Source organism: Symphalangus syndactylus, chromosome 24 (assembly GCF_028878055.3).
Source record: "Symphalangus syndactylus isolate Jambi chromosome 24, NHGRI_mSymSyn1-v2.1_pri, whole genome shotgun sequence".
NCBI classification, from domain to species: domain Eukaryota; kingdom Metazoa; phylum Chordata; class Mammalia; order Primates; family Hylobatidae; genus Symphalangus; species Symphalangus syndactylus.
Window position 1 is genome coordinate 43,344,098 of NC_072446.2, and position 18,617 is coordinate 43,362,714.

The 18,617-nt window shown below is 44.9% G+C and overlaps 1 protein-coding gene across 3 annotated transcripts in view; it reads left to right on the forward strand.

Annotated features, from left to right (window-relative positions):
- The first annotated feature begins 4,481 nt into the window (after positions 1–4,481).
- STK35 (serine/threonine kinase 35) overlaps positions 4,482–18,617 on the forward strand; it is a 46,876-nt gene continuing 32,740 nt past the window's right edge. For all 3 annotated transcript variants that reach the window (XR_010119366.1, XM_055265491.2, XM_055265490.2), the window contains exons 1-2: positions 4,482–4,891; positions 5,482–6,079. Coding sequence is in view for 2 of the 3 variants with exons in the window: in XM_055265491.2 (XP_055121466.2) it covers positions 4,598–4,891; positions 5,482–6,079 (892 nt within the window). In the remaining variant the exon portion in view is untranslated. The remainder of the gene's footprint in view (positions 4,892–5,481; positions 6,080–18,617) is intronic.

Consider the following 18,617-nt stretch of genomic DNA (forward strand, 5'->3'; position numbering starts at 1 on the left):
TTCTTATGGGAAAAGCCACTGTGAATTCCTATACAAGTCACTTTATTAACAGAAGTTTTCATTTACCTTAGACCCATGGAATTGCTGGGCCACAGGGTAGACATATATTTAACTTTATAAGAAACTGCCAAACTGTTTTTTGTTTTTTTTTCCCAAAGTGGTTGTACCATTTTAAAATCTTACCACATGGCTGGTTTCACAAGCTTGTATCCATCTCATGGCTTTTGTACTTGTTCTTCTCTCTTCTTGGAATGACTTCCCATTAGGTTTCAGAGCTGGATTCTTGACGTTCAGGTTTCAATTCAAATGCCGAATGCCAAAGAGGCTATTATGGACTGAATTGTGTCCCTCCTCACTCCAAATTCATGTTGAAGTTATAATTCCCAGTACCTTAGAATGTGCCTATATTTGAAGATAAGGTCTTTAAAGAGGTAATTAAGATAAAATAAGGCTGTCAGAATGAAGGACAAAAACCATACTATCATTTCAATTGATGCTGAAAAAGCATTTGATATCATGGCTTCATGATAAAAACCCTAAAAAAAAACTGGGAATAGAAGGAAAATACCCCAACATAATAAAAGCCATATATGACAAACCCACAGCTAGTACCATACAGAATGGGGAAAAACTGAAAGCCTTTCCTTTAAGATCTGGAATACAACAAGGATGCCCACTTTCACCGCTGTTATTCAACACAGTACTAGAAGTACTAGCTAGAGCACTCAGGCAAGAGAAAGAAATAAAGGGCATCCAAACACAAAAGGAAAAAGTCAAATTATCCTTTTTTGCATATTATATCTTATATTTGGAAAAACCTAAAGACTCCACCAAAAAACTGTTAGAACTGATAAACAAATTCAGTGCAGTTGCAGGATACAAAATCAACATACAAAAATCAGTAGCATTTCTATATGTCAACAGTGAACAATCTGAAAAAGAAATTTAAAAAGTAATCCCATTTACAACAGCCGTAAATAAAAATACCTAGGAATTAATTTAAAGAAATGAAAGATCTCTATAATGAAAACTATAAAACATTGATTAAAGAAATTGAAGAGGACACACAAAAAATGGAAAGATATTTCATGTTCGTGGATAGGAAGAATCAACATTGGTTAAAATGTCCATACTACCCAAAGCAATCTAAAGATTCAATGCAATCCCTACCAAAATACCAATGACATTCTTCACAGAAATAGAAAAAACTATCCTAAAATTTAAATGGAACCATCAAAGACCCAGAATAGCCAAAGCTACCCTAAGCAAAAAGAACAAAACTGGAGGAATCACATTATCTGACTTCAAATCTTCAAATTATACTACAGAACTACAGTAACCGAAACAGCATGGTACCAGAATAAAAGCAGACACATAAACCAATGAACAGAATAGAGAACCCAGAAACAAATCCACATACCTACAGTGAACTCATTTTCAACAAAGGTACCAAGAACATACACTGAGGAAAAGACAATCTCTTCAATAAATGGTGCTGTGAAAACTGGATATCCATATGCAGAAGAGTGACCCCGGAACCCTATCTCTTGCCATATACAAAAATCAGCTCAAAATGGATTAAAGAATTAAATCTAAGACCTCAAACTGTGAAACTACTATAAGAAAACATTGGGGAAACTCTCCAAGACGTCAGTCTGGGCAAGGAGTTCTTGAGTAATACTCTATAAGCACAGGCAACCAAAGAAAAAAGGGACAGATGGGATCACATCAAGTTAAAAAAGCTTCTGCTCAGCAAAGAAAACCATCAACAGAGACAACCCACAGAATGGAAGAAAATATTCGCAAACTATCCATCTGACAAGGAATTAATAACCAGAATACATCAAAAGCTCAAACAACTCTATAGGAAAAAATCTAATAATCCAATTAAAAATGGGTAAAAAATTTGAATGGACATTTCTCAAAAGAAGACATACGAATGGCAAACAGAAATATGAAAAGGTGCTCAACATTGTTAATTATCAGAGAAATGCAAATCAAAACTACAATAAGATATCATCTCATCCCAGTTAAAATGGCTTCTATCCAAAAGACAGGCAATAGCAAATGCTGGCAAGGATGTGGAGAACATACACTGTTGGTGGGAATGTAAATTAGTACAACCACTATGGAAAACAGTTTAGAGGTTCCTCAGAAAACTAAAAATAGAGCCACCATATGATCCAGCCATCCCACTGCTGGGTATATACCCAAAAGAAAGGAAATTAGTATTTCGATTTTCCTGTGTTTGTTGCAGCTCTGTTCACAATAGCCAAGATCTGGAAGCAACCTAAGCGTCCATCAACAGATGAATGGATAAAGAAAAGGTGGTACTTACACACAATGGAGTACTATTCTGCCATTAAAAAGAATGAGATTCAGTCATCTGCAATAACATGGATGGAACTAGAGATCACTATGTTAAGTGAACCAAGCCATGCACAGAAAGAAAAGCACTGCATGTTCACTTATTTGTGGGATCTAAAAATCAGAACAATTGAACCCATAGAGATAGAGAGTAGAATGATGGTTACCGGAGGCTGAGAAGGGTGGAGGGGGAATGAGCATGTGGGGATGGTTAATGGTCATGGTTAAAAAGACCTTCTGATCACCATTTTGCAAACATAATAATTGTTTCAAGTAAGAATCACCATGAATTCTGAAACCAGTGGGTAAGAGTCTGAAGAACAGGATATTTAAATAGTCTCAAAATATCTTCCCACAGAATACTTAATAGTTACAGAAGGAAAAATTGTAACTTTATGGTGGAGTGTAACTACCCCTACGCCACCTCAACCAAATGATGGAAGTTAACACCACGAATACTGGGACAAACACAATGCCATGTGCCTCCTGATAAAGGCCCTGAGGAGGCAACGTTTTTCCAGTAGTAGTCCTGCCAAAAAATGCATACCTTCTCAGAATAGCAAGGGGTGGGTTGGTGGGGGGTGGGGAAGGAGAGAAAAATGGATACTCTGAAACTAATCATAAGAAAACATCAGAGGAATAAAAATTAAGGGACATTCTACAATATAACTCGCCAGTACTCTTCAAAAATGTCAAGGTCATGAAAGACAAAGAAAGGCTGGGTAACTAACTGCCCTCCCAGATTAAAGGAAACTAAAGAGGCATGACAACTCAGTGCAACGTGTGATCCTGAATTGGATCCTGGGGAATAGCTATAAAGGACATTATTGGGACAATTAGCAAAATTTAAATACGGATGGAGTGTATTAAATAAAACAATTGTATCTGTTAAAATTCCTGATTTTTGACCACTGTACTGAGATTATGCCAGATAATGTCTTTTTTTTAAGGAAACACACAAATATTTAGGATAAAGGAGCTTGATGTTGGAAACTCTAAAATGATGTAGTAAAAAAGAATATATACATTATATATGTGTGCGTGTGTGAATATCTATATACCGTATACTGATTTCCTTTCTTTTGGGGTATATACCATATAGATATCCACACACAATATGTATTTGTGTATATATATACACATACACATGAGAGGATATGGATATGCAGCAAAATATAACAATTTGTTATTCTAGTGGAAAAGTATATGATCTTTACGATTCTTGAAATTTATGTGTAAATTTGAAATTTAATCACAAAAAAGTTAGAGGTTTTCGGCGACCAAATACATTATCAGAAATGGCCTGTCCCCAGTGAGCACTCTTTAGCTCATTCTTTTTCTCCATCACACTTAACACTGGCAAAAATTATCCTGTGCATTTATTAATACTTAACATTGTGTGCAAGGCTGTCCTAAGTACTTTACCTGTATAACTTCTGTGAATCTTCTTACAGGTAAAGAACAAACACACAAGAAGTTTGGTTAACTTGCCCAAGGCCGCCCATGTGGTTTGTCTCCTGCAGTGGCACATAACCTCAACCAAGGCAGAAACTGCCTTGTCTATGCTCTTTCCCCAGCGACTTGGAATGGTGCCTAGCACATTACGGGTGTTCAATAAACATCTGTAGATTCAGTTAACAAACACTGGGCACCCACTAGGCCTACATTGGAATACAAAGTACAGAACAAAATATTCACAAATCTGTGCCTAAATGAGAGCTTTGAGTACTAACACTCAGCCCCAAAACCCAATTAGCCTCCACCTAGGTATTTCATTTGGGTCTATCATTCCTGAGAATTAAAGCCCATTCTATCCATTTTGCAGAGGATCATTAGAGAAACGGATATTCAGGGTGGGTCAATGATTTGCACAAGATCACTGGGCTGGTAGAAGGGAAGGTCGGGATTCCAACCTAATCCCTGAGGTTCCCAGGCCCGAGCTATAAATAAAACGACCAAGACAATCACCCAATCAGTATTTATTAGGCGCCTACTGCAGACGGTTGGTCTTCACGCAGGTCAGGCGAGAAGGGGTAGTGATGCGCGGGCCGCTGCGGAGACCCGGAGCCCGCCGCGGATCACGGGAATTTGGCGCCTATTTTTTGTTGGCTGGGTGTTCTCGCCGGTGATTGGGTCCCGGCAAGGCGTGCCGGTGCGCTCGGCTGCGGCTGCTCCGTCGACCTTGGCAGGACCCGGCGGTGCAGGACTCACTCGGTTGGCCTCCCGGGGGATGGGCCACCAGGAGTCTCCGCTGGCCCGAGCGCCGGCGGGAGGTGCAGCTTATGTAAAGAGGTTATGTAAAGGGCTCAGCTGGCGCGAACACGTGGAAAGCCACGGGAGCCTAGGAGCCCAGGCCTCCCCAGCGAGCGCCGCGGCAGCAGAAGGAGCCGCTGCACGCCGGACTCGGGCCACCACCTCCCGCGCTGCTAGGTCCCGGAGGCAGCCCGGGCCCGGAGCAGACCATCCCCAGGCAGGGGCTCCAGGGGGGAAACGGGCCGCCCGGAAGTGGAGGTGCGCGGGCCAGGTAAGTGCGCGGTTCGAGGACTCAAGGCCAGCGCCGAGGCTGGAGTTACTGCCACTGCCTCCGCGCTTGGGAAGGGAAATCGGGTCCTCGGCCGGTCGCGCTCCGAGAAGCCGAATTTTTCAGCCAGTCCCTTCTACCCGTCGCCCTCGGGGACTTGGGTCGATCCGCCGGGCTCCGCTGGGGCTTAATTCAATGGACTGTTTACACCCGGGCAAACACAAGGCGGGCGCGGGGAGGAGCGTCACAGAGCGGGCCAAGCAAAGAAAAGGATTTCCGCCGGCCAAATCGCGTCTCTAAGCGGTATTCAGAAGGCGTGCGGCTTGCTGGCTCTTCTTTTTCCTATCGCTACCTGACAAGCTAACAGAGAGAGCGGAGAGTTTGTGCTTTTCTTTCCGGTTCCCCCTCTAAACCGCTGCCCAGTGGTTCGGTCGTTCCCGCTTTCCCCTCCCCTCCCCCGTTCAATCAGCGCGGTGGCTTCCGTCTTAAAGGGGCCGCGGCGGCCGGGGGAGGAGGAGGTGGGACGCCCCGCGGCCTACGCTCCTGGCCTCCCCGCCTCGGCCTGGCCGTTTAACCGATTCTTTCGCCCGCAGGTCACAATCCAAGGTCCGGCTCCTCCGCGTCCCAGGGCCGGACGGAGGGATGAGGCAGGGGGGGCCCGGGCAGCGCCGTTGCTGCTCCCCCCGCCGCTCGCAGCCATGGAAACGGGGAAGGACGGCGCCCGTAGAGGTACACAAAGCCCGGAGCGGAAAAGGCGAAGCCCAGTGCCGCGGGCGCCCAGCACGAAGCTGAGGCCGGCGGCGGCGGCCCAGGCCATGGATCCGGTGGCGGCCGAGGCCCCGGGCGAGGCCTTCCTGGCGCGGCGACGGCCTGAGGGCGGTGGCGGGTCCGCGCGGCCGCGCTACAGCCTGTTGGCGGAGATCGGGCGCGGCAGCTACGGCGTGGTTTATGAGGCAGTGGCCGGGCGCAGCGGGGCCCGGGTGGCGGTCAAGAAGATCCGCTGCGACGCCCCCGAGAACGTGGAGCTGGCGCTGGCTGAATTCTGGGCCCTCACCAGCCTCAAGCGGCGCCACCAGAACGTCGTGCAGTTTGAGGAGTGCGTCCTGCAGCGCAACGGGCTAGCCCAGCGCATGAGTCACGGCAACAAGAGCTCGCAGCTTTACCTGCGCCTGGTGGAGACCTCACTCAAAGGTAGGAGCACCGCGGGCCTTTCCACCCACGCAGGGCCTGGACCCCCCCTGCTCTCCGGACGGCTTGGCCCAAACTGTTCCCGGCCTTCCTAGGCCTCAGACCTGGTCCCTGACACTCTGTGCCCAGACACACCCTCCTTTCCTGGGCCCAGGCATTCGGCCCTCTCTTCTCAGGTCCCGAGATCAGTCCCTGGGCCTAAAGTTGGCTGGTATTTCCATAACAAGAGCTCGTTTAAGTGCTAACCATTAACTTAATAAGTGCTCAGTAATTGTGAGCTATGGTTATTAAACGTCTTCTATTTTTAAGATCGGTCGGCGAGTGGAGGAGGGGTTGGGTTCAGTTAGTAGCAGAACTGCGGAGCCCCCTCACCCCCCTCCTCACCCCCCTAGGGCCTCTCTCTTTCCCTCCCAAAGCAAACAAAAAGAAAAAACTTTACTGGACTCACCCACACCCTCTCCCTGTCTGGTTCCAAGTTTCCTGACACCCTCCAGCTCCAACCCCCAAACTCTTGTGGCTTCCTCGTCTGCTTTTTCCTCTGAGGCCCGCAGCCCTTCATCCCAGGCAGCCAAGCAAACTGACGGTTTTCTGGCTTGGTCCTCTGAGGGATGCAGGCTGACAACCCTCACAGGTGGCCTGAGAGCTGTCACATAACAAAGCATCCAGCATCTTTTCCCTCCGTTTTACATTCTTAATCTTTTTCTTAACCTCAGAGGCTGGCTGGGAAATGGTTTTACTTAAAAGGAAAATAGGGTTCATTGAGGCAAGAGGTCTTGCAGTCCTGGAAGAACTAATTATCTTAGTTTCCGGGTTTTAACTGCAGTTAGGGAATGTGTTCATCCTAACTACTCAGTACCCACAAGCCTTTTTCATACTACCAGTAGCTAAGTGTCTGCTGGGAGAGGAGAGGGGCGGTAGAAAGTTTGAGGAGACTTTCTGAGGCAGGAGGATCCAGGGGAAGAAAGTTTACTAATCCGAGTCCCAGCTGTGGTCTCAGTGCTGAAGTGATTTTTAGGTAATAACTTCAAAAGTAAATTCTATCCTGTTTCTATAAATAGAGAAACTAAGGCTTAGAAGTGAACAAATAACTTGATCAGGGTTAATCCGCTTGAAAGGGAAGTTAGACTGTACTCCTGGTTTCCTTACATTTCTCAGAGCTTAAGTGACGGGGAACCCAGATATGTCTTGATTCAAGGCCTGGATCCTTTCAAAGGCGTAATGCTGTTTTCCATACCCTGAGGATGAACTTTTAAGAGTGGTTAGGATTTGGGATGAGTTTGGAGGGGGTGGTTTCCCAAAATCTTGTTTGGAGCTTTTGCACAACTTAAAGATCCCCCAAGTCTTTCCCAAGAGAATGCTTTGTACCATTGCAAATCAGTTGTTTGACAGTGGAGTTGGAAACATGAATCAATATCACCTAGAGTCCTTTAAATAGATGTCTAACTTTATAAAGTCCATCCCTGCCCCATCCGTTCTGAGAAGCCTACCCTCTCCCCAGGGTAGAGTGTTTTTGTTTTGAAAAGACTTCCACCGGGCACAATGGCTCACGACTGTAATCTCAGCACTTTGGGAGGCTGAGGCGGGAGGATGGCTTGAGCCCAGGAGTTTGGGAACAGCCTGGGCAACAAAGTGAGACCCTGGTCTCCACAAAAAATAGAAAAAAAAAAAAATAGCCGGACGTGATGGCACAGGCTTATAGTCCCAGCTACTTGAGAGGCAGAGGCGGGAGGATCAGTTGAGCCTGGGAGGTTGAGGCTGCAGTGAGCCATTATCGTGCAATGGCACTATAACCTGGGCGACCGAGCAAGACCTTATCTCAAAAAATAAAAAAGACTCCCTAGGGGATTCGTTCATCTTACCTATATTCTAGGAGCGCATCACTTATTTTGAAGTCCTTCTATTCTCAGACTTCTCTTAGTCTTCTCCTTTACTGCCAATGAATGGTCTGGACCTCCTACTACAAGATTGCCTTGGGATGTGGGAATTTGCCTTGCCAAATGTTTATTCCTTGTGTCCTCAGTTCATTGATGCCAGTCTCGAACCTTCAACCTCAGCTTGAAGCTCTTGCTTACTCTCTCAACATATAAATACTATATAGACTTTCCTCACCTGAAGAATTCGTCAAAATTCCGAAGTGACCCCATGGCAGCATAGCATAGTGGTTAGTACCATGGACTTTGGGGTTAGACCCTCTGGCTCATCCGAGGACTGACTGCACAAAACATGGAGCAAATTGTTTGAACCCTGTGAGGAGCATTCCTTTATTGTAAGATAGTGGGTATGTACCCATGACATTAGGTACATAGGGTCACTGTGCAAACTGTTAATGTCAGCAAGTGCTTCACATAGGGAGGAATTCACTGCCTTACGTAAGTTAGCACCATGTTCTGTACTCTTCTACCCTCACTCCCTTCAAGATTCACATTGTTCTTGCTCAAGTTTCCCAAACTTGTTTCATCATAGAACACACCTTGTTTTCTGTGTTGTCAGGCACACCAAGTTGACAGAAACACTGGTGTTTTCATCCTCTCTTTGCGAACTAAAACCGAGACCTAGAAAAATGAAATCTTTTGCTTTAGGCCATACACTGGATTGGATTTGTCCCTTTCAGTTGTTTGGAGTCTTTAAAATATTTGAACCTCTACGGTGTTCAGCACTCAGAGACAGAGCAGTGAAGAAAATGTGTGTTGTTTCTGCTTATGAAAATGACATTCAAGCTGACTTGCAATATGTTGATTTTTCAAGTAGTAAATAGGTAATCATTTTTGCTTCTTAATATTAAAATAGAGAACAGAGACCAAAATTACTCCAAGTTAAACTTTCCTTATTCTGGATTCCAAAATTTAGAGGTCTTGATCTGTCCTGGGGCCTTGGGTTTACAGCATGCAAATACCACCCAGTAATGTTAAAGCTGGAAGGAATCCTAGAGATAATCTGGTTCAGCTCTCTCATTAAATAGAAAAGTCCTTTGCAGTCACCCTTGGCCCTGCCTCCTAAAACTCAGAATGATTTTGAACAGGCCAAAAAGTGTGAATCTGCCTTGAAGTCTCAACTAAACCTAATGCTGAGTCCCTGCTGTGGTATTTGAAGGGAAAGAAAAAAAGCAAAGCAAAACACACCACACCTTGCCCCAATGGAACTTACATTTGAAAAGTTTGAGAACTGGAAGAAGACTTAAATACTATTCAAGATCACTGGAGGAAATGACCAGTCAACTCATAAGCAAGGGCTTTGTACAAGAATTAAGAGGAAAGAGAATCAGGAGTTAGGGAGAAGGTGGGCTTGAAAGTAGGGTGCCTAGGACTGTGGATAGGCGAAGAGACAAAGGTAGTCCGTTTCACTATTTGGCCAATAAAATAATCCAGTATCAAAAAGAGAAATGTCTTGAAATGCTGTTCTTGGTCTTACCCCATTTTGTTTGATAGCCTTAAATGCATTGTCTCCTGCCCAGAAATATTAAGACAGCAGAAGCTTTGGAGGAATAGAAAGAGGTCTTAGATGTGTGACCTGGCTGCCTGTTTCACAAGGAAGGAAACTGAAGCCCAGAAAAGGGACAAAACTTTTATCCGCAATGAGTTAGTGATAGCACTCAAACCAGCCTCCCAGGCTTTTTAAAACCACATTTACAATCCTGTAAATTATTTGGTTGAAGGGTTGGTGCCTATGTTTTTAGCTTTGAAATACTTCTCACATAAAGAGAGGGGGGTGAAGGCATCAACAGTTTGCTTTTATCCCCTTGTTCTCCATTGCGAGAATGCCTGTCCTGAATGTGCCTAAAACAAAGTTCAAGATTACTGCCACTTAGACAGCGGGCAAGCCTGAGTCATTGTCAGTCAGAAATTCTGTTGCTTTGTCTAAGGTACACACTGATTCTTCTGACAAATAGCAAGTGAGGACACACACACACTAATCCAGGACAAACTCTCAAGACTCATACAACAGAATAGTTAGAAGTTTGGAAGAGCTGGGAGCCTAGCTTACACTCAACTTGTAAGACACTAATTGTTCTTTACCAATTGTTTGATGTTGATGCCTTTAGGTGGCTGGGAACCAAGGCCTTGGAAAGTAATCTTGCCTGCACACCAAGTGGCTTTGAGCCAGGCTACTATAAGAGGCCATGCAGAGTTTTTCCTCCATGAGGCATGCAGAGGACTCATGCCCATATGAACATAATGCAGGGTCACAAGTGGTAGCATCTTAGAAAACAGTACAGTTGTCTGGGAGTTTAGTTAGGGGCATTGGGGGGAAGCAGGGGAAGGAAGAAGCTGAGGGAGGAACTATAATAGCATAGGATAGACCAGGGTCTTAGCAATAGATGGGTTGTCAGCCCGCAAACTTCCCCAACTTGTCGAGTGCCTAGGGGACCTTCAGAGCAGAGCAAGGCTGTTCCCTCCCCGGCCCTTAGAAAGCAACTCTGAATCCTCTTCTGTGGCTTGGGTCTCAAGAGTTTAGAGAGCCGCCAGGTCAAGAGGCAGAGAGCTGGCTGGCATTGGAGAAATACAAGTTAACACAATACAATAAAATGCTAGGCTCAGAGTCAGAAGGTTTTAATCCCGATTTCACCCTGTAAATAAGAGCTGAAACTTGCAGGCTGCTATGTATCAGGTGAAGTCAGTACCGTGATTATCTTCATTTTACAGGTGAGGCAACTGAGGTACCAAGGTTAGTGAAATTGTCCAATGTAAAACAGCTAAGCAAGTAACCAAGTCAGGATTCAAGGCCAGACATTCAAACTTGAGTATGCTTTCTTAACCGCTGTGGGGTACTGCTGGGACAGGTAGCTTAAGTTCTAGGTTCCTCTGTTTTTCTTGGTTGTAAAATGGGCATAATCATATTTTACTCCGAAACTAATGGCTCAGGCCATGTGCGGTGGCTCACGCCTGTAATCCTAACACTTTGGGAGGCCGAGGTGGGCAGATCACCTTAGGTCAGGAGGTCGAGACCAGCCTGGCCAAAGTGGTGAAACCCTGTCTCTACTAAAAATACAAAAAATTAGCCGGGCGTGGTGGCGGGCGCCTGTAGTCCCAGCTTCTCGGGAGGCTGAAGCAGGAGAATCACTTGAACCCGGGAGGCAGAGGTTGCAGTGAGCTGAGATCGCATCAGTGCACTCCAGCCTGGGCGACAAAACAAGACTGTCTCCAAAAAAAAAAAAAAAAAAAGAAACTAATGGCTCCTCTTTGTTTTTAGTTGTATATTGATCAGTGCTTGTGGCACTGCTGATTTCTGTTGGTTCCTTCTGTGTGTCTCAGCTGCCAGGGACCCCACCTGCTCTCTGCTCTACTTTTGAATGACTCGGGGCAACCACACAGACTTCTTGCTCCTGACCGACTGCTTTTTATGTGCATTGGGGATTTTAGGTACCAGCCCCAGGAGATAGAAGCAGCCCTTCCTTAATTGAGAGCTTTGGTTAATTGGGGTTGCGTAGGGTAAGGCTTTTTATAGTGTAAACTCTCAAGGAGTGCTTCCTAAGTAGAACTTGAAGTAGTCTGCTCATTTTCACCTCAAATGTGGCCTTTGCTGGTATCTGTAGGGCTAGGAACCCTCCTTAGTGACTTCTAAATTCTGGATCCTGACCCAGTTATCTTTAACTTGCATATTCTGCATACCCTACTACTACTTTCTATGTTCATTTTACACCTCTCCAGCTCATGACTTTTATCTTGATTTATTTCACCCTCTTATCGACCACCTAGGTGTGCGTGTGGTATACTGTGGGGAACCCAGAGACTTGATTTCATTCCACCGTGAGTGCCCAGTCTAACGGAAGAGATGGTTACAGTACAAGAGATGTTACTTTACTGTAGCCTGTAAGAGGTGCTCTGGGTGAATCAGCTGCCAGGAATGTGGACTAAATCTGGCAAAAGGAAGGATGAGTTGTAAAAGGGTAAATCAGAAACAACCCTGGCAAGAGCTGAGGCTTAGGTGTGTGACAAGGCCCATGCATATGGAGAGAGATACTTGAGCCTGGACTGCCATTGATTAGGGGTACCCCAACTCTCTGCCTGGCTGGTGGATTCTACATTTTAACAAACCCCTGTAATGTTCCAAGTAGTAATAGCTAGCGTTTCGTAGTATTTTCATATTCCTTTTCTCATTTAATCATCGCCACTGTAAAGTTGGTGTTTATATAACTTGTTCTTACAGACAAGAAAATCAATATCCATCAAGGTCAAGTTGCTTGTCCAGCACAACACTAGAGAAAGGTCAAGGCCTAGGTTTACATCCAGATGCTCTTTCCAGTGTCCATGTTCTTGACAGGCTGCCTTGTGACTGTATTGGACAGCTGCCAGTGGTGTCCAGAGACGTTAGCATAATTCACACCCAGTAGCAGTCTGCTCTAGTGTCCAGGCACCATTCAAGGTGCTTTGTATGTCACAGTTAAGCTTTAGAGCAGTCCAGTGATGTAGGTGTTTCTTCTCAATTTATAAAAAACTAAACAGATTCTTAGCGTCCTAAGAAATTTGCCCAGGATCATATAGCTATGTAATTGGGGAGTCGGGGGCAGGTAGTAGAGGGCATGTTGACCCCAGGCCTGGCTGGCTTTACAACCCCTGTCCGGCCGGTGGGTTTACTCTTGTCCTCTTTTGGACACTGTGTTTTGCCCTGGCAGCCAGCAGAACAAGTCTGTTAATCTTAGGAAGTACTTTGGACACACCCTGTGGTGTTGCTATGGGACCCAGCCTCTTTATAATGACATAACAGCCCAAAATCATTGAGAATGGGACCAATTCTTGGTCCGCATGTTCGTATTTCTTTGGGAAGATGTGCCAGGATGATTCCGTGTCTTTAGCTTCTCAGGACAGATCTTCGGCTGAGCTAGGTCTTTAACTAAAATATTTTAATGTACAACTCCTAATTAAACAGGGATGGCTATAGTCATAATTTATTCAAACTTCATTTTTCAGGATTCCCTCATCCTTTTTCTTAAGACATAACTTTATAATTTTAATATTCTGCCTTTTTCCCCCCTTCACATTAAAACTTGCTTATCACATGCTATGTGACTTTCTGTTTTGGCTTTTTAAGTAAACTTCTGTTGAAGTATAATATGGTCCTTTAAGACTTTCAGCCAATTGGTATTACCATAGTTAACTGTTACTCATTCTCATTCTTGGACAGTTGTTTTCCAATCCTCCACTTTGGCTTACTCTGTATGCAATACCAGTTCTGAGTGTTTCTGGTGTTTGGTGTGTGTTTTTTTGTTGGGTAGGGAGGCTTGTTTGTTTTGTGTCTTTTTGACACTTTTGGAATGAATTCCTCAAGTGGGATTTTGCTTTCAAATGGATCGAGCATTTTTAAGACTTCGTATATGTATTGCTGAATTGCTAAAGTGCACGTAAGTCAAAGTCCTAATTAGTCCTCTGCTGAAAGATCTGCATGTTGTGTGGTTGGACCATCACGAGGGACTGGATGAACATTAAACTCTTGGGGGCACGCATCAGAGTCCGCTGTGGGAACTAGCACATCCAGGTGTGCGATTTTGCTGCTGGCACTAAGGCAGTCACAGTGCTTCTGCCGAGAATATAGGCTATGGAAACTCAAGATCCTGCCCTCAACTAGGCAAGTTACTTAATCTTTTGCTCCTGAGTTTCCTCACCTGTGAGAGGAAATGTAATTATTATCTGAATAGATAGCAGTTTCGAGTAACCAGAGAGGAATGGCAGAGCACTCTCTGAATTCTTCCTTTCCATCTTATGTGACAGGTTATTAAATTTTATTTATCGTAAACTTCTAAGACCTTTCACATCCTCTTCTCACCTCCTCCCTTGCCAGCCCTCACTTCACCAGGTTTCAGAGCCTCTTGATAAGTCCGTCGGCCACTAGTCTGTCTCCCATCGCCAACCCCTCATGCCTCCATAAGGAACTTGTTTCATTGTCCAAGATATGCTCTTTCACACTTTAACGTCTCTGAAATCAGCAGTTGACTTAGTCAGTGGTGTGCCCATAGCATTGTCAGCAGCCTATATGGCTTATTTAAGTAGTATGTCTTAAAATTGGTGACTTGTAGATTCTGTAAGCAATATATCTCTAAAATACGTCAGTGGCCAGGCGTGGTGGCTCATACCTGTAATTACCCAGTACTTAAGGAAGCTGAGGTGGAAGGATTGCCTGAGCCCAGAAGTTCAAGACCAGCCTGGGCAACATAAGGAGACCCTGTCTCTACTAAAAATAGAAAAAAATAGCTGGGCATGGTGACGCATGCCTGTAGTTCCCACTACTCTACTCAAGAGGCTGAGGCGGGAGGCTCCCTTGAGCCCAGAAGGTAGAGGCAGCGGTGAGCTGTGATTGGCTGCACTCTGGCTTGGGCAACAGAGCTAGACCATTTCAAAATAAGTCAATAAATAAAATGTATTAAGAACTTTCAGTCACTTCCCATTTCTTGGAGTCTAAATCCACCATAGAAGATATCCAGCCTCATTCCAGCACATCTACAGAAACTGTTCTGTGATTACCCAGACTACTCGTGTCCCTGGCGCACACCCACGTGCTCCTGTGCCCACTCCCCTCATTCTGGGAGACACAGCTGCAGGGCCTCTCGCAGTTATTCTCAGCCTGCCTTCCTCTCATCCCAGCTTCTCTCCGGACTCTAATGGCAGATCCGGGCCCGCTTCCTAGTTCTCACAGCTGTAGTCATTCTGCTTCTAATGACCAGAAGCCTGTGTAAGGGCAGGGATGCCCCTCATCTCACCGCACCTCTGTCTCAAGAGCAATGTGTGCTCAGAAATTGTTTAAGTGGCACTGACTAAAACCTGGAAATCTAACTTCTGGAGAAGGCTTAAGGATAGGCTTGTAAAAATCTAGAGCATTTTGTATTTCTTTCCAGGAAGTGCCTGTCTTTCCAAAGCTCCTACTGGCTTGTCCTTATGCTGAGCCTGCTGGCCTCACGTTTTTCAGCGAAGCAAGCCATGTTTTTATTGGGAACTTCAGCACTACTGATCAATTTCCATGACTAATGAGATGCAAGACACCTGCTTGGTTTTGTTCTTGGGTTTACTTTAAGCATCTTCTCTCCCTGTGAACTGTGGCATAGGATATGTTTTGAAATACATAATTTATATTGTGGTCACCTGTCAGACTTGAGGGAAAGGTAGTAAAACTGTCCCCAAAGGCAGGCCTGCCTCTCTTGGAAGTACACTTTTTAGCCCTCTGAGCTGGGAGACAGCATGGTCTGGGGGGAGGACTTGCTGTGGGGGTTCTCTCCTATCCTCCCCAGTTACTCATGGTAGGGCCCTCGGGCAGACTCTGAAGCCTTTCTCAGCCTTAGTTGCCCCAACTGTAAAACAGTGCCTGGTAAGATGAGACAGCTCACATAATAAACTTTTAAAATAGTACCTGGAACCCAGTAGGCTTTCACAGGCTAATTCACCTCAAATCCTTACTATCTCCAAATAACCTGCCTGTTTTCTCCCTCTCTGGGAAGGAAGCTAAATTTGTAACTCTTATTAATCTTATACAACTGTCAGATTATACCAGACAACGGAATTATAAAACTTAAGTAAATTTTATTTGTTCCTCTCAGCTCAAAAAACTGAATTTCACATGGGGATTTTAGTGGTTGCTGCATATGTCTATTACAACTATATATCCTGAAACTGGGGAAATACCTGCAGTTGTGGGTGGGTCGGGAGCCCGCTGTGAGATGGGCCTGAGCTGAAACTCCATGGATCACCTGCCCTCCATCAGTCCTGTTCTGACTGGTGGACCACAGTGACACTTTGGTTCTTTGGGAATTAGTGTCTTTTTGGAACTGGTGTTCAGTAATCCCTAAAGTTCGATTACTTTCCCTTCCTCAATGCACAGGCACCTTGGAAATGACTGCAGGTCTCCCTGGGGAGGCCGGAAGACTGAGTAAGAAATCTAGTCCCCCGACCTCAAAACATCTGCAGAATGAGCCAGCATTTCTCAGGGTTAAGTAGAAGAGTTAAGCCATAGATTGCTAACCAGAATATCTGGTATAATTTAATAAAAACTAAAATAAAAATATGAAACTAGGGCCTTGGCTGGTCAGAAGAGGGAAGTTACTGGGAAATCAGGTGAGTGTAAGATAGATTGGCGTTGCAGCTAGCCTTAAGGTGCACATTTCAATTGTACCTGCAGAGATTGTGGGGGCAGCGGGCCTAGGGAGAGGGCTCACCTCAAATAGGAATAACCTGGTCTGCCTAGAACATGGGTTTCAGCTGTTACAGCCTAAGAAGTATGATGTCTTAGATGGAATAATACACTTTCATTCTAAGATCTAAATTTCATCTTTTGCCTAACATGTAAAAACTTACTTGTATGGCCTACAGCACTGGGATTATTGAAATCGGTGACTTCCAAGGATTTGGTTGGGGTTGAGTGGGAATGATGATGTTAGTGATGGTTAGTGGTTCATTTCCCCAAAAAGATCTTACATTCTGCCAAATGTAGTTCATATCTGACTTAATTCACAGTACTCATGTGGTATAGTTTCATTCTCTCATTTGATAGATGTGAGGACTGAGGTACCAAAAATGCGGAGGCTCAGAGAGGTTCAGGTACTTGCCCAGGGTTCTAGCCATCTTTTCATCACACTTCAGTCTCCCTGTGTTTTCCTTGAAACAAAGAATCCACTCAGTGAGGCAGTGGTCAGAGTTGGGGTCTAAACCCAAACTCTTTGTTTCCTGGTCTGTGTTTTTCCTGTTAACTTCACCAAGTGCCTCCGAGTGCCTGGCATCATCCATGTCCCCTCCTTCCATCTGGTAGTGAGGTAGCTGAGACCCCGTTAGCCAGTCTGCTTGGAGTAAAGGACTAGAATTCTGACATGTTTGTTTTCTCCCGGGCAGCTAGGAGTTCGTGTGTGAAAGCACACGCTGCAGCTTCTCATGAAGTAAGTCCAGAGGCCTTTCCTACACAAAGAAGTACTTTTGAGGCCAGGTGCTATTGAGAAGCTGGGACTATTGAGGCCACTGCACCCAGCCTCAAAAGTACTTCTTTTGGAAGTACGTTGGGAAGCCAAGGTGGGAGGACCACTTGAGCACAGGGGTTGGAGGCTACTGTGAGCTATGGTCACACCTCTGCACTCCAGCCTGGGTGACAGAGTGAAACCTTGACTCGTAAAAATAATAACACTTTTGTATCTGGGACAAATAGCTGCGCTCCCAGTTTTCCATTCTGTCATACCCACTGTTGCTGGGTGTGATTCTGAGAATACTTCTTCCTGTCCAGAATTTTCCTCTCAACAAACAGCCCCTCCTGTAGCATCTCCTGAGTCTAGCTCCTTCCTCAGAGCAGCTCCTCAGTCAGAAGGTCCAGTCTCCCCCAACCACTCACAAACTTTGGGTTCTTTTTTTAGCGTTTTTTTCTTTCCCTGGATTCTCATAACCTGGACTTAGATTATAGTCTGTTTTGCAGACTTGTTTTCTTTTTCCTTAGGTTGCCATAGTTACTAACTTTGTATATAAAATAATCATCATTCCTCTTCCTTTATTCACCCACCAGAAGTTTCAGTGTTTTCTGATGTGGCCTTTGCAAAAGGAATTGGATGGCTTTTTAATCTTTTCCTTTCTGGTTCTACCTGTAGTATACATTTCTTGCTCTCCTTTTTGTGGGTCTTTAGCATCTGGATTGACTTGGGCTTCCGACTGATGCTTCATTGTGCAGTATTTTTACATAGAGGGCCTCTGCCCATGACCTAGATAGAGGATTATGAGAGGGAAAATAACTGATTTGAAAAGAACAAAAAACATCTGCCCTAAACTGGTTCTACCTGTATTACTTTGATTGTGAGTAATATAAGCAAATAAATTATATAATTACAAGGGAAGTGAAGTCTATCCGATTGTGATCAGAAACGTAAAGCTTTTGTTTTGTATGTCACATCATCTTGGCTGAACCCAGAACTCTCAGACCATTAACTTTAGTAGACTGTGTGCCTTAGTAATTTCAGGGCTGTTTGGGTTAGCAGTCTCACCCAGATCACTGGTTTTCTTCATAATAGAGTAAATGACTAGTAAAAGGAACCCTCTGCCAGAAGCTGTCTGAGGAAGTGCAGTCATTTTTGGTAGGATGCATACACCATACTGGGGCCAGAGAGAGGACTTCTCTTCAGGTCCTGGCTCAGTTACAGATGACCTTGTGACCACCCAGAACAAGCCAGCACATTTGCAGACCCAGCCTCTCCTCATCAGTGAGATAAAATAATCTGCCTTCTTAGGCTTAGCTTTGGGAGCAGTTGTAGTCATCAGATAACATCCACATAAAGAGTCACTGGACTGTCAGTTGCTTTATAAAGAACATTGAGATTTGCTTGGAGAGGCTGGTCACCAGCTTTCCTAGACTTTCAAGCCCACACAATCTAAATCTGTCTTGTACATCAACTTTAGACTCCACTGTTCCCACCAGACTTCCAATTTACACCTTTCTGGTCTTTTTGTCCTGCATTCCATCATCCATTCCATCTTTCAGCCTAGAATTACCTTCCTTCTCCCCCACTGATCTACTGCCTGCCTTTTACAGGGTAAGTTCAGTCCTGCCCCCTCTGACACCTTGAGATCTGGCAGCTCCTGCCCCCCCTTCACTG